A 15,859-nucleotide genomic window follows, 5' to 3' on the forward strand; every position below is an offset into this window, starting at 1 on the left:
GTTTACATTTTATTTTGGGAGGTATGTTTTTTTTCCTTAACATTAAAGGTATCTTTTAAGATTGAGGAAAAAAATACATGACAAAAATAACAGCAGAACAGCAGAAGTGAAAAGAAACCTATTTTCACCCCCATAAAAGGTAATATGCAATGTTTTTCACTAAGAGAAACAAAAGTCCTCTATTTAAAATATTTCACAGAAAAGGTCCATATCTACAGGGATGACTGATCACAAAGGATTCTAGGAGAAATGTTTGCAGCACAATTTACAAAAGTCTCCCCCATGTTAACTGATCTTTCTATCAAAGAAAACCTCAAATTCATGGGTATGCTTAAAAGGTTTTGGTCAACTATTACACACTATAGTATGTTGACCAAAAAAAAGACATTACCCAAAACTAGAACATAAGAAAACCTTTTCAGAAAAAAATAGGACGGACTACATTTTAATCAAGATTTATTTAACCAAAAGTCAACTGAGAATACATTTTCATCTATAATTACAACCTGGAGAGTACTCATTTCTACAGCATGGCCTCTTACTGGCATAATCTACCCAAAGTGGCTAGTTTAGGAGCTTAACAGCATTGCCCTATATGGGAGTTGAACTTGCAGTCATGCACCAGGCTAGTAACCACAGCCCCACACTGCTGCCTTAAATTATAAGAAAGCATACACTCAATTGTAATACACAAATACTATGAAGACATATTATTTTTAAGATATGAGAGCAATAAGTTTCAACAACTTTTTCAAAACAAATTCTAAAGAGGCTCTTTTGTCATCATTTTAATTGCCCTTCCCGGGATCAATAGGCCCAGCTGTCCTGGTCACTGATCTCTGGACAAACAACTGCCCACAAAGGAATCCCTTTCTAAAGGGACAGTCAGGGGCAAGCAGACAAAAGTGGCTTTGCTGAATAGCTTTTTATTAATTCCACAGAGTAGCAGAGCTCAAAACAATTGCACCAATGGAAGTGTTCTTTGCTTCGCTAGTTGACAGTGCAATAAAAGTCCATCAATTTAGATACACATGAATCCTAGGTGAGAGCCCACTACCAAGCTCTCTCCCTAACAACTCCCTCCTGAATTCAACACACAGAAAGTGAAGGGCACGTCAGACAGCAGACTCCCAATCACCACCTTTGTTTTATCCTACACTCAAGTTTCTCAGGTACCTGCAAATTTTATGAGCTTCCAGATAGACCCGTCCATCAGAGCTAAGTGTCCCTTTAAAACAAGCCTGTAAACTCCACTGGCTGGTTTTATCACCTTTTAAGTTCATAACACAGAACAGCACACCCCCTCAATTAATAAAACACCACACACAACATCCTATAAAAATAATTTAATGTTAACTCCTCCGAACATTAACACACTGAAATGTGCTATATATTTTTCACATGCTTACTTTGTGTTTAAAGACATTTGTTTTTCCACCAGTAATCTGCAGTGTAATCTAAGGCTCATTAACTCTGACTTTTACTACTACTGCATTTACAAGGCTGTGTGGCATTTTCTGCAGACAAAGAGTATTGTTGTGATATTAGACTCAATTGCAGCTACAGAGTGTTGAATTTCAGTGCAAAGACAAAATGACTGCTACTCCACAATGCTTGCAAAATAATCTATAGTTTGGAAGATACTTAAAATATACTCATAAAAACATCAACATGAAGCAACTCAAAGCTTTTAAAAATGTATTTTTCATGATTCTTAGCATATTATCCAGCTTGAAAACTCACTCTCCCAACCTTTAAAGTCAGAAACTCTTGTCAAAATGAACAGATATGATTTTTCACTTTCAGCATCAACTTGGGACAATAGCCAGCTTCCATCAATGAGGAAATAATTTCTTCAAAGACATAGCAGAGTTCCTTACAAAAATTACTAAGCAACTTGAGCATAATTCTCTATGCAATAATTTAAAAAGCACTACCTCTTCTAAAATGTTTGCCCTTGTTTTTACTACAAAAAAACTGAAAAAAGTATTATATCCAGAGCCTTGAAATATTGACACTTTTAAAATCAATAATTTACAAATCCCAGCTGCTATTAGGAATTCATCACAATGAGGCCAGTTCTTAACTTGCTCAGTGGTTTGAAAAACAAGATGTTTCAGGTCAGAAACTTTTTTAAGAGACAAGACTGCTTCAGGCTAATTGAGATTTGACCAGCAGAGCTGTGTCACAGTGGGGCCCCATTCTAAAGAATCCAATTTCCACCTTTTATGGAAAGGAAATAAACAACCAACTTCCTGTCTGCTGCATACTAGAAGGATTAGCAATTAATGGGCTTAATCCTTTTCACTTTCTGCTTAATACACATTTTTTCAGATATTATCAACACAGACGTCCCATATCAAAGCTCGTAGTCACTAAATGTAGCACTAGGTGTCTGAATACTGCAAAATGTATCGCTGCAGGCCATCTAGATGGATTTGAAATTGTGTTTCTTAAAGGCTGTTATCAAGGTGCCATTTAAACCGTTTCAGACACTAGGTGGCCCTGGTTCTTGCTGAAGTTTCAAAACACCCGTTTCCTAAGTTAATTTAATATATTTGCTAAAACTACTGTACTGAAGTAAATTACACTGGTCATATTTTAAGGTTTTAAAAAGGATACTTATCTAAGGAGACACAAAAGTTTGACTTTAAAAATACTACAGACTGCTACACACATCCCTGCCTTCTTTTACTCCTGCCCTAGGCTCAAAAACGCAAAGGTTGTCCGTTTTCTGACCCAGGTGTTCTCCGGGAGCTTGGGTTTCCCTGAAATAAGACTGCGAAACAGAAAAGCGGGCAAATTCTTTTGTGCTTGGTCGAACAACAGAGAGCACGGCCCTGGGGGTAGTGGGGACGAAGGTCCCTAAAGACCATCTCTGATGTCCTCGGGAGATAAAACTCCACAGCCTCTCCAAAGGGAAGGCCTGCCCATATATATATGAAAAAAAAAACGCATTCCAAAAGAACAATTCCTGGCAATCACTTACTTTGTGAGGCAGCAACATGAAAGCAGTGGCCAGTGAATGGGGGTCATCTGCTCTTCATCACTAGGGTAACCCACGACCCGGACAGCTTCTAACCTTTTAAACCTGCAGCTACCTCATTTGCACATGAATGGCTGCATTTTCTACCGCAGTGCAACTTCTGGGATCTGAGCTCTAACTTTTTAGAGGCACATGCGTTATCCTCCCTCATGTGTTCAGTTCCTCAGCTATCACGAAGGAGTATAAAGAATTCACCTTCCCAAAACGCAACATTGGGCATTGCATTTCTGAAGAGCGAAATTATTCAGTCCACCACCAACATTAATCACAGCAAACTTGAAAGAAAATGATAGCATCCTGCCAACAATACAAGAAACTCTCATTTTCTTCTGAATCACAGAATGTCTATTAATGTATTAAGTCTTTATTTATCTTATTACCTAAAAGAGTCATTTTGCAGCTTCGAAATTTATGACTCTACAGCAATTCAAAAACTGTATTGTGTGTACTAAAAACTACACACAAGTAAATCTTTAATACATGTCTGCACATGCATGTGTTAGGCTAATTAACTTTAGCTCAACACTACATTTGAATATGCGACTAACACACTGTCATTATCATTGATCTATGAAGGAGGGGATGAAGAACACTCATCATTTCTGTCATTTTAAATATTAACATTAATGTTAAGGGAACTTATTTGGAAGCATAATGAAAAGGCAGATCTCAGATTCCTGTGAACACTAGGCATCATTCCGTTACAGTTTATTAAATTCTCAGAGTTTCAGCATAGTGGATAACCCTGTTTTTGACAAAACAGAAATGACAGCATTTTAAATCACTGACTTTCTGAAGTTAAGAGTGAAGTACCAAGCACATTGACCTGTATCTGTGAACAGGGATGTAAATCTCATTCAGCTGTTTAGGTCATCGGCATGCCTAAATAACAAGGCCCACAAAACTCACTGAATCTGGGACAGAAAGGCATTCCAGAGAGCTACTTACTTGCAATAGTAAGGCGAGCTTTCTGACTCAGGATGGCTCCATATTTGTTCTGAGCAAGACACTGGTAAAACCCATCGTCCGATTTGTCCCCTCTCCTGCTTTCCACCTCCGCAATATAAAGAGATCCATTGGCGAGAGGATAGACGCGTTCACTCTCCACAACTTTTACTCCATTCTTCAGCCACCTCACAGCAATGGGGGCCTCGCCGTGCGCTTGGCAATCTAATATCAGGGGGTCCTTCCTCATTACAGTCACATCGTGGGGCTCTTTGATGAAAAACAGCTCACTAAAACATAAAACACCTGGAAAGCAGAGAAAGTGGAATTAGTCTTAGGCAACAGGGGACCACGGTCTTACATAACACATTTCACTAAGCTTCAGCCTGGCTGGTGGTGGGATTTCCTGCATTTCAGCCTCAAAGGTCAGCTTAAACACAGGGCTTAGACTTCAGCCATCTTTAGTATTTACCACGCTGGGATACTGTAATCATATTTCCATCTCTATGTTCCTTTCTGTGCTACTGGCAATTTAATCTAATTATTTATGCCTCATAGGCCCACTGGCTGTGAAGTCTCAGATTCAGTGGCCTCCCATTAATTCAGACATTGTTGCACTGAACTCTCAGCATGGATTTTAAAAGTTGCCTCCATTTAAATGGGAAGCTGCCCTTCTTGAAAAAGAAGCTCTGTTAGAAGCAGACCTATGCACAGTTTCGCTAGTGTGTAAAAAAAAGCGCTAAGAGCAAACAGTTGAATTGCTACTGCTAATGGAACAGCAGGTTACCATTCCAAGAATTCTTGAAATGGAAAATTTCATCACTTTGGGAGAAGAATTTGAGGCCAAGCTATTTGCTCATTTTACGGGCGTGTCGAGAAGTAATCGTGAAGCTTTTTTTGAAGTCGGACGTTTCCCTTAACAAATGTTACCCGAGCACTACGAAGTTGATTTAAAAAAAAAGTTTTACAATTTGATATTTTATGTTTGGCCCCAAAGCATAGCATGACAACTTTAGTAAAAAAAAAAAGAACAGCGTTTTCAGTACTTAAAAACACATTCCCTGCGTCCTTAGGCAATTCCCAATAGGACCGACCCGCAACATCAGTTAGGGAGTTATCTCGCTCTCTGAGGTCCCCTCTAGGATTTTACCTTAAAACCCGCAGAGGTGATTATGAATTGCGAGGTGCGAAAAAAGCGGGCATTAATTGCTCAGCTTTGAAATGCAAAGACACGATTAACACCCTTTATCTGAGCGAGTATCCTAACACGCAGTGTTTTGCACGTGCTTCGCGGCTCTCGGCTGTTCAAACAGACCCGACTTCTCCCGCTGCAGCGGCGTGTTTACGTGCGCATCCGTAGTTTGTCCAAATTAAGATAACACCAAAACCCTGGTCCAGCACTACAGTTTCTCTTTACGTGCTGCTGCACATATTCCTTTAATACGTTAAATTTAAAAGGCAACCACAAGCATGGATTGTGTCCCATGTGCAAATCTTCAATTGAATTTTAATCCGATCATATACAGCTTTTTGAGCCACTCCGAGCCACACTGCATATTCCCAAGGGATTCGATCTACAAAATGAACAGCAGCAGCACACAGGCTAAAAACTGAGCCGCTATCGCATTAATCGATACATTTTTAATCAACCCACATACAAGATAAGAGTCTTTCGTTATTTTTGTCAATGTTATCGATAATGCAAAGGCTACGTCAAAAGTTTTAAACCATTTCGTCCGCGCGCACACACTTAGTCCAGTCTCTGACAATTCGAATAAAAACGAACCACAGGAACTTCCAAGTTGACTTAAAAACAACTTTCTTACTTCAATCGATGTGTTTTGCAAAACAGGAAAAAATAACTGCATCTTTGACAGCAAAAACGACTAAAGAAAAGCGTGCGCAGCGAAAAGGATCTGCATTATTCATGCTAATCGATGTACAGTACTGTTTTACATGTTTAGCGCTAAAGCCAATATTCTCAGTAAAGCTACACAAAGTTAATAATGATTTCAAAGAGAGAAAAAGCTTTGACCACTGAGCTCCACATGTAGAATAGTGTAAAAATAACAAGGGATAATCTAGATTTAGACAACTACAGAATTTCTGGGGGAAAAAAAATAAAATCCACGTGTATCACTAATGTTGTTATTTGCATAATGCTTGCTGACTCCAGAATAGAGGGAATCTTTGATTTTTAAAAACCCTGGAAAAAGGACTGAATCATTGAACTAAAATCAGTTGGGAATGCATGGGGCAGATCGGACAATAGATGCCCCGTTGAATGGTCAGCGCGGCCATTGCGCTGCCCTGCTCGGACACTTCCAGATAGGAAACGTGTCCACTGTTAAATGTTTAAAAAAAGTCATTATTACAGTGACCTTAACTTTAATTTTACTGATAAGACTGTTTTCGGCTCCCATCCGAGGTTACAACCAGTAGTTTAGGAAGATACATTTATGGTCAAAATAAGTCATCTTAAGAGGCCAGCGAGAGGGGTAAGAGATACTTCCTATGGTCAGTTCGTCTTCCCACTGATGCACATTCTCAGAAAGAAAAATCTCCCTTTTTAAAAATAAAAATAAAAAACTCAATTACAATCCAATACACTTACCTGAAATAGGAAGAAATACCGCAAAAAACAGCATACGCTGATATATTTTCCGTTTAAAAGACGCCATTTATTCCGGCTGTTTAGGCATGCTAAATTCTACTACTATTGCCTCTCACACTACTCTTTGCTAGCCTGCTTTCAACTGAGAGCGCCACTGATTGCACCGGGGACTACTTTTCGCTGAGCGTAGATACACCCACAACCCCCCCAGCACTGTGTTGTATAGCAGAAGAAGGAAAAAGAAAGAGTTAATCCGCCAATTTCCCTGAGTCAAGAACAGCCCATCCAAAAAAAACAGCTCATTCAGGTACGAAGCAGCGTGTCAGGTTTGAGGCTGTGAATGAAATACAGTTGCTTTTTCTTCTCCTCAGTTGCCCTGTTTACCTCAACTCACGAATAAATATATTTTTAAAAAGTTTAATTTTCTTTTAAGAAACCAAGCTTTCATTATCTGTTATGTATGGGATATATTTGTTACGCACGTATGATTTAAAGATAAATATGTCCATTTCCATTTGTAAATTCACATATTGCTATGTACTGCACTCTTTTCTTACATGAATATTAATTCCCAGCATAAGCCGTTCATCAGAAATATTTACCTTTATAAAAACATCTAATTCAGTCATGCGCTTTATCTTTTTTTTGTACAAAACTGGATACAAAAAAGTGAAACTTTTCAATCTTTTTTTTTAACCTCTCCCCTTTGAAATTTATGTTCATAGTGTTCACTATAATCTTCACTACTGGATAAGAGATTTTGCTTTTGGAGTGACTCAACGGAACACTCTAATCCAAGTCAATGTATCCCAATTAATATGGTCTCTGTCGATCCCATCACTGCAAGACACTACTACAAGTTCCTGAGTAGAATATTTCCCCCATTCACAACTTGAATTCACAACATGAAATTCTTCAGTCAATTTAAATCATTCTCACTGTGATCTTCAAGGCATTTCCATGATTGTTGATTAAAATGAAGTTTGTTTCAAGGCCTATATCCAGCACAGTTGTGCAGAGACGCCAGAATCTACTCTGCCAAGCGATGGGCGTGAAGCATGGTACACTCTGGATGGGACGCCAGTCCATTGCAGGGCACACACAAACACAGACATGCGCTCACACACTAGGAACAATTTTCCCAGGAGTCAATTAACCTCCTAGTATGTTCTTGGACTGTGGGAAGAAACCAGAGAACCCAGAGTAAGCCCACATGAACACAAGGCAAACATACAAACTCCACACAGACAGCAACCCAGGTCCAGGAATAAACCCAGTGCCCCAGTGCTACCAGGCAGCAATGCCAACTACTGTACTACAGAATTAAATTGAGTGCTGCCTACCTGGCTGTACATTGTACTAGAAAACAAATATACCTGTGAATGTCAGCTGAAAACTGTCTGTTTCAGTCATGGTGGCATTTGACATTTTCCTCTGCAGAAACAGGCCATTGGTACCGCCATCACTGTATAGAAGCTGCATTTTGAACATAATCTGATGAAAATGCAAGGAATGTCACTTTACATTGTGCAGCAATGGCCAAGTGAGATGTGATCACTTCCTTGGTTCCTTACGATTTCTCCTGACCACTCAGTGTTAAAAAGTGCAGGAGTGCCAATCAGGAAGATGAGGAGCCTGACAGAGGCAGTGCACTGCGTGATGAGAAATGAACAAATTCTCAAAGGCAGACAAAAAAGGAAGAAGTAATAATGGCAGCATAGCACACCCTGCACCCAGCACAGGAGAAATCTGAACACCTGTGGAGGATGAGATGCTACTACAGGGCACACACACAGGGACAGTTTAGAGACACCTAATCTAGTCAACTAGTAATCTTGACTAGTGACTAGTCATCTTAATCAAGTCTCGCTATCTAAAGAAAGTGGAAAGAAAGAAGAGAAAACCCATCTGGACACAAGGGAAACAATCAAACAGATAGTATAAGACATTAAGCTACACACTTGTGGTGGAGGGGATCCCCCATTACCTGTAAAGCACTTTGAGTGGAGTGTCCAGAAAAGTGCTATATAAGTGTAAGCAATTATTATTAATTATTATTATTGTAAAATTGCAGGTGGTTGGCATGCAAAAAAATGAATTTCTTTGGATTGAGACCTGGTTAAAGGATAAAACAAAGTGCAGATAAATTGTTCAAATTGGAATGATGTAATTAGTGGGGTACCTCAGGGATATATATTATGACCACTGTTCACTCTAATTTATATGAGAGTATTATCTTTTTATAATTATTTAGATATGATAATAGGTAAAATAGTCATGTTTAAACATTATATAAAAATAGGAGGATATAACAAATATTGTCAAAGTAAATTCAAAGGAATTATCCCAAATTCAAGGCAGGGCAAACCCCTACAGTTGAAATTGAATGCACTGTACACAACTGTAATGTAGCCTTACATGCTGATGCAGTGCTTGAAGAAACTACATATGAAAATAATGGAAAAGTATTATACTGTAGTATCATTTAGATATTCTAGACAATGTGGTGAAGCAATAAGAAAATCAAGCAATGTTAGGACAGCATATTAAAAATGTTGAATGTAAATTAAAGGTTTTGTGTTAAAACTGGATTGTATGTTTTATTTTAAAATTGTAAATTGTTAATAGTAAGACTCCATTTACAATTCTGTGTATAGCCCTGTTGACCATTTTACAAAAAGAGATTTTTCTGTATTGGAACCAGTTCATAAAAGCGCAAGCAGATAGATCCCATGGCTTAAAAGTCTTTCTAGTCTTCAATTACTTCTTATTGTCAAAATGTCTTATTCAAAAACCAGAATATAATATTCTCTGGTTCAGCAGGTGTTAGATTGCAATGATACAGTTGAATAGGAGGTGGAAGTTTGATTTTTTTACTGCCATTTTCAATTTTAAATGCACAATAATAACCAGTGATTTCCAACACTTGGTTTATAATATAGAGCCCTACATTACTAAAAGAAACACCCATGACACAGTGATAATACAAGTACAAACAGAAGGACAAGGACAAAACAGAGAAGGAAAAGCTGATGTTCTGTATATTTTACAGGTGCAGAGTACTGTCAATTCCAGTAATTTAGGTCTCATTTTGTGTCACTCTGCCTGCATATGCACTAGGATTACATGATGCATCCATCCATCTGTTTCTAAGCTCTTCATCCAATTCAGTGTCACAGGGTAGCCAGAGTCTATCCCAGCAAGCAACAGGTGCAAGGACGCCCATCCGACACAGGGCACAATTAACTCACCAGTATGTCTTTAGACTGTGGAAGGAAACCTGTGCTTCTGGAGAGAACACCGAGACCATACAAACTCCACGGGTTAGCTCCCCAGATCCAGAATTGAACCCAGGCCCTCAGCGCTGTGAGGCAGCAATGCTAAACACCTATTAAATCCATAATATTAGTTATTCAGTTCAGCACCAGCTCTACAAGCCTTTTGAGCTTTTTGTGTTATATTTGTAAAGCAGAGAGACATAGAAAGCTTTTTATATTTAAGTATTGTACATTAGTTGCCTATTTAACACAACCTCTGCTACTAAATGAGTCAATATTGAACTCAAAACTGTTAAAACTGAGGTTAAGTGGGCTGATTGTATTGACACAATAATTATTAAAAGAACTGCACACAACCGATCAATCAATAACTATATGGTTACCTGCTTTACAAGATGAGAGGCAACATGAAGTCTAGCTAGACTGCACAGCTCAGGCTCAGATGCAGTGTGCCAGGGGAGATTAACAGGTACTTTCTTATATGTAACTTTCTTCTACTTAGAGCTGCCTCAGAAATTGTTTAATTTAATTCTAATCTCATTTACCCCCATGTAATTGATATTACAAAAAAGACCGAGATAAAGCATTTCCTTCATTGTCATTCAGAATTTTTAAAGCTTGTACAGGAGGTTTATTTGAAACTCAATAGAGTATTTTCTGGAATAACATTACACTCTTCATAAAGTCTAGTTTTCAGAGGGATTGCAAAACTCATTCATGAGATGATTCTCCTGCAGTACAAGCAGATGTTTTTAAAGCACGGCTATTACTGTGGCACATGAGTTGATTTTCTCACAGACACCTGACCCTACACCGGCTACCCAAATGTCTTTCATAACTCAGTTTGAAGTTTCTCCCCTCCCATAAACTGAAGCCGTCCTTGTACTCCAGCCTAGTGAGTCATCATGGCAGAGGTAATCCCAATTTCCATGCCATAGAACCAGCTTCACTCCATCCAGATGGGAGGTTGGTCTATCACAGGGTTAAACCCCAGAATTGGGGGTCCCCATTTGTTCAGCTGCATGGACTAGACCACTAAGGGAAAACTCTTTTGTTGAAGGGCACAACAGTCATACCATAGCGTGTATTTGAACTCATGAGCCTCTTGCAAGAACAGTGCTCTGTAGTGCACCCATATTGAAGTTACAACCAAATGGGAATCAGATGGAACCAAGTAACACACAGACATCATTACAGTGTGTGGTTTACCGAATACACTCTTAGACCAGAACATTGCCTGTACCGACTGGGACTATATAGACTTCCCAAGAGACAAGGTGGATATTGTTAACCTTAGAGCATGGTTTCCTAACCTTGGTCCTGGAGGAACATTTTACTGTTGTATGTGCTGTTTTTTATTTCCTCCAGAGCTCTGCATCTCAAGTTCTAACCGATGACTTAATTGATCTGCTTTCTTATTCATACTTTTATTAGTTTGTTTCTTCAGTTGATCTTGAGAGTCAAAAATACCCAACTTCAAGGATTCAATTTCCAGTACCTTTAGTGCATAGAACTTTACATATCCTCTCCTCAACCTGCTTGATGTAATCTCTGACTAAACAGCTCTTACTCACAGACACGGGAGAGAATGATATTGTATGTTTTTATCAGTGTTATTTTTACTTCTTCAGAGATCTAGTTGGTTACATTTCAGGTTTACCTGTGAGTGAGGGCAGCCCTGAAATTCAGATATTGGTACAGGGTTGATACCAATTACCAATCCCTTGTGACCTTTTAAGAACTGAATTTACAGATATGTCCCAGATAGAAAACTGAAGTCAATGAACCTGTGATTAAGAACTCAGCTGGAGCAAAACCCAGAAGAGACAGAGTGCTCCTCCAAGATCAGGGCTGGGCACCACTGCTTTATATCAGGGATCATGGAGCAGATCCTGACTTGATTCCCAGGGGTTAAAGACGATCTCAGTAGGCTGTCTTCAGGAATTAAATTAAAAAAGGATTTAAGTGGAGACCTAATTTGAATTAGTACAAAAAAGAAAATATATTTTAAATATAATTAAACAAAGTCAATAAAGCCTGAAACAAATAAGCAATAAGTGATCAAGAAGACCAGTCTTCAGGAGTCTGAAGTTGCAATGAGTTCTGTGCTGTAAGGAAGGCTTGCAGGTTAAAGAAGTACTGTCTGTACACAAGGTGTCAAGCAAGATCCTATAAATGCAAGATAGAAAGTCTAAAATTGGGGTGGGTAATTATAAAATATATTGATAGTACCCTGACAGCTGCTGAGTAAATGTTGATATTGATCTGCTATCCATTTCTTTGGAAAGTGACCTCTGTCAACAGAGTTCTATTTAACAGACGGACAATAGGCCCAGCTGTAATATCTCCTGCGACAAAACCATTCCTTATGTACGTGCAAGAAGATTTACATACATATTGCACAAAAAGAAAAAAAACATTTAATTAAAAACAGTACATGCTTGTACAATGCCTGTTGTAAGATTTGGTGCTGAAATTCTTTCTGAAGCAAACAAAATTCCCAGATATAAAAAGAAAATAAGCTCCAGTTAAGGAAGCATTTGTTCAGCTCCTCTAGAAAATGATCCTGAATGAATTACAAAATTAACTTTCACGTACACAAAACTTCTTAGGAACAAAGTGAAGGTTACCAGCAAGATAAAGTTCATTTAGTCCAGTAATCTGGATTGAACAAACATATCATACAACAACAGCAGCATAGTGCGTTTCTTCTTCCCTCTGGTCAACTAATATACTGTATAAAATGGACAGATCTACTTCCTGAATGGGAAATTGAAGAAAAGAGAAGAGGGTCTCAGGGCTCTTTCACACACAACTCCTGTAGCTAAAGAACACAGAACTGAGAGATATCCCACCATGTCACATTTGTTTTCATATTCATGCGAATGCTTTTCATCCAAAAAACATCACAAGTACTGGGATGCAATGTGCTCTGCTTGTTTTAGGCAGCGGAATACGAGTGAATACATTCCTGAATACAGACCCGATGGAAAGAAGCACGTGGAAATTAGGAACACTTCCCAATTCGCCTCTTCTAGGAGACAGTCGTTTAAAAGTTGTCAAGTTTTTATTTTTTTCTTCCTGGAATTTGCAATTCACCGGGTCTGGAAACACGGCCCCTCAGATATCTTCAACTGAAGGTACCTTCCTGTGAATGGGCCAAATGGGATGGAGGCCGCCCGGACACAGGTCAAGTCTGAGGCCCGATCAATAGAGTAAAAGTCATTATCATGTTATGAATGTTAAAGGAGCCTCAGTGGAAGGAGTTCCGGCAGGTTAGGACCCTTTCCTATTGGACGGTGCGGTGTCATCCACTGAGAACCCCCCCATCCCCACTGACCCCACATGGCCACCTTTGTTACAGAGTCCGGGGGCCTGAATGGAGTTGCGCGTGACCTGTGACCTCGCCCCCGAGAGGGTGGTCCCTTCCCAGCAGGACTGAGGCACATGTGGTGGTGGAGGAGAGGGAGAGCTGCCATTCGGGAAAGGCGGAGTCGAGCAATGGTTTAACGCAATCGGACTTTTTATTTCAAACTACAGGTCTATTTTGTTTTACTTCCGTCGTGCTCTGAACTATCTGAGGCAAGACTCATCCCAGTTATGAAAGTGCAGTCAGGGGCGTGCCTCGTGTACGGCTAGCAAAATATAGCTTAGAGTGATGAACAGTTTTAATGAATTATCCACATAGGCAGTGCTGAGATTAATTGTCCCTGTTCATTTATATAAGTACAGAAAATAGTTGTAGTATACATGGTATATATGTGTGAAAGTGGTTTAATGTGAGATAAATCTTATAAGTTGCTCTTGCTCTGTAAATCGGTGACAAATCAATTTTCACAATTAATTTACATTAAATATACAAAATTGTTGAAATACGTAATTGAAAGCAAACGTGACGAGCAGAGAATTTATCAAATGCAATAACTCATCTTTGCTTGATGTAATTTGCCACAGAAAACAGCAAGATTGAGTGATTCATAAAACAGTGCTGCACAGTAAGAACGTCCGACGTTTGAATCCAACGTTATAATTAATTTCCTATTGTAAGATATGCAGGCAAATGCCAAACACACTACACGCATGCAAAGCACCTCCAGCGAAACTGGGAAACACTACGGATGATGACAGAGGTCTTATTTAGAGAGGTTTTATTTTGGTCGAAGCTGTTTAAAGATGTTTAGTTTCGTTGTAAAACTGGGTCGTAAAAAGGTTAATTTTAGGACGCGAACACATTTACGGACCCGGAGCATCCCCTACTCTGCCCATCCGGCTCCGAATCGATCCGGGGCATCTTTCACATGGCATGCATAATGAATGTGGTGCATTTACAAAATTAAACCAACTCTTGTAAATCTGTCTCAGCTAGGACCACCTGGGTTTCTTCTGTTTTATTTGATCAGTTCCTACTTAACGATGTGATACAGTTACACAATATTGTGGATATATTAAAGATTTGGTCAATGACAATCTTATGCAGAAATGACACACGCATTACTGATTAAAGCAACCATCAAACACTTTATATTTTACTAGTTCTTACGTTTGCATTTACATTTCGGTAATCAAGTGTCTTCAGCGTTTTACAAGTATAGCGGTAAACTGCTTCTAGTTGTAAAGTTAATTAATTATAGGTACTAAAACAGTATCGTAACTGCAGATAATTTAACGAAGCACAAACTGCTAGCTTGCTCTCCTCTCGGCAAAACATGATTTTGCACTTCAACAGGCAAGAAGAATGTTTATAGAAAGTTTATTAAAAACACCAATATTTGCGAGATATGAAAATTAACCCGAAAGTTAATGTTTTTATAATTAATTAACTGCATAATATTATTTTATCTCCGTTAAAGGCTGTAAAAAACTTCAAAATATTATCATAAGTTTCAGGGCAATAATCCCTGAATTTTAAGGATTCAATACACGCCATTCCGTGTTATGCTTGGGTGAATACAAGAGGACGTGCAATTTGAAGCCATCATGTGGACTTTCTGTGGTAACTGCAAGTGCTCATCTGCACATAATTTAGGAGACGTTTTGTTTCAAAGTTTAAAAACTTTAAAAGTTTATTATGGATATAATCCATAATATCATTATTATTTGAAAAGATAAAAGTGGATTTCAGTACCTTATCTCGGGTACTGTACTTTATATAGGTGAGCATTCTCAACATGTTGGAGAAACATCGCCATCTGGTGGAAGATCATGGTCCCTAACAAATAATGATATAGTACTTTACTAGTAATAAGTTTAATAATTATTACTTTTTATAATATGATCTGTAATATTGCTTGAACACTAAAACAACTATTAAGATGCAAAAAATAATGCAATTGAGCTGTAAGCACTGGATCAAGAATATTTTCAAGAAAGGGAAAATTAGGAACAGGACATGTGTTTAAAAGAAGTGTGACAGCAGCAGACCTGTATCTTTCAGCACAAGACAAGGTTTCAAGGACTCACCATTGTCGTTAGCAAGCATGGGAAAAAAAACAGAAAAAGTAGATTTCTGTCGAGGTGCAGGAACAAAGCACAAATCATGGGTCACATTTTACATACCAACACAAGTACAAAGAATGCCTTGCAAAAGTATTTACCTCTTTTCGATGATGGTCCGTTTTGTCGAATTACAATTTTTTAATGTAATTTTAATGTCATTTCTGCTAAAGGTGCTTCCAGAAAGTATTGACTCAGGGGAATGAATACTTGGGTGGTCAACAAATTTTAGTTGCTAATTTTTCTTTGCAGTGCTTTCTGACATTCCACCTATTTCCTGAATCATAACCAGAAGTAGGATCTTTGTGACGAATGGCTGTGGAACTACCATCCTCGCCAGAGCCACAGGAGCTTCCAGCTTTGCCAGTTCCAGTACAAGCAATTTCATGCACCAGCAAAACATAATTTGGTAGGTGGCAGATTTCAGTAAGACATAAGAAAACACTTTCCGATCAACAATAAACTCGCATGAGAATCAGAGGC

The 15,859-nt window shown here is 38.6% G+C and overlaps 1 protein-coding gene across 2 annotated transcripts in view; it reads right to left on the reverse strand.

Annotated features, from left to right (window-relative positions):
• Nucleotides 1–6,753, reverse strand: part of prtga (protogenin homolog a (Gallus gallus)) — a 57,396-nt gene extending 50,643 nt beyond the window's left edge. For both annotated transcript variants that reach the window (XM_088640933.1, XM_088640932.1), the window contains exons 1-2: nt 6,606–6,753; nt 3,995–4,297 (exon numbers count right to left, since the gene is read on the reverse strand). In XM_088640933.1, coding sequence (XP_088497059.1) covers nt 3,995–4,297; nt 6,606–6,672 — 370 coding nt within the window. In that variant the 5' untranslated portion in view covers nt 6,673–6,753. The remainder of the gene's footprint in view (nt 1–3,994; nt 4,298–6,605) is intronic.
• Between the last annotated feature and the right edge of the window lie 9,106 nt (nt 6,754–15,859).

Source organism: Lepisosteus platostomus, chromosome 7 (genome assembly GCF_059453375.1).
Source record: "Lepisosteus platostomus isolate fLepPlt1 chromosome 7, fLepPlt1.hap1, whole genome shotgun sequence".
Lineage (NCBI taxonomy): Eukaryota > Metazoa > Chordata > Actinopteri > Semionotiformes > Lepisosteidae > Lepisosteus > Lepisosteus platostomus.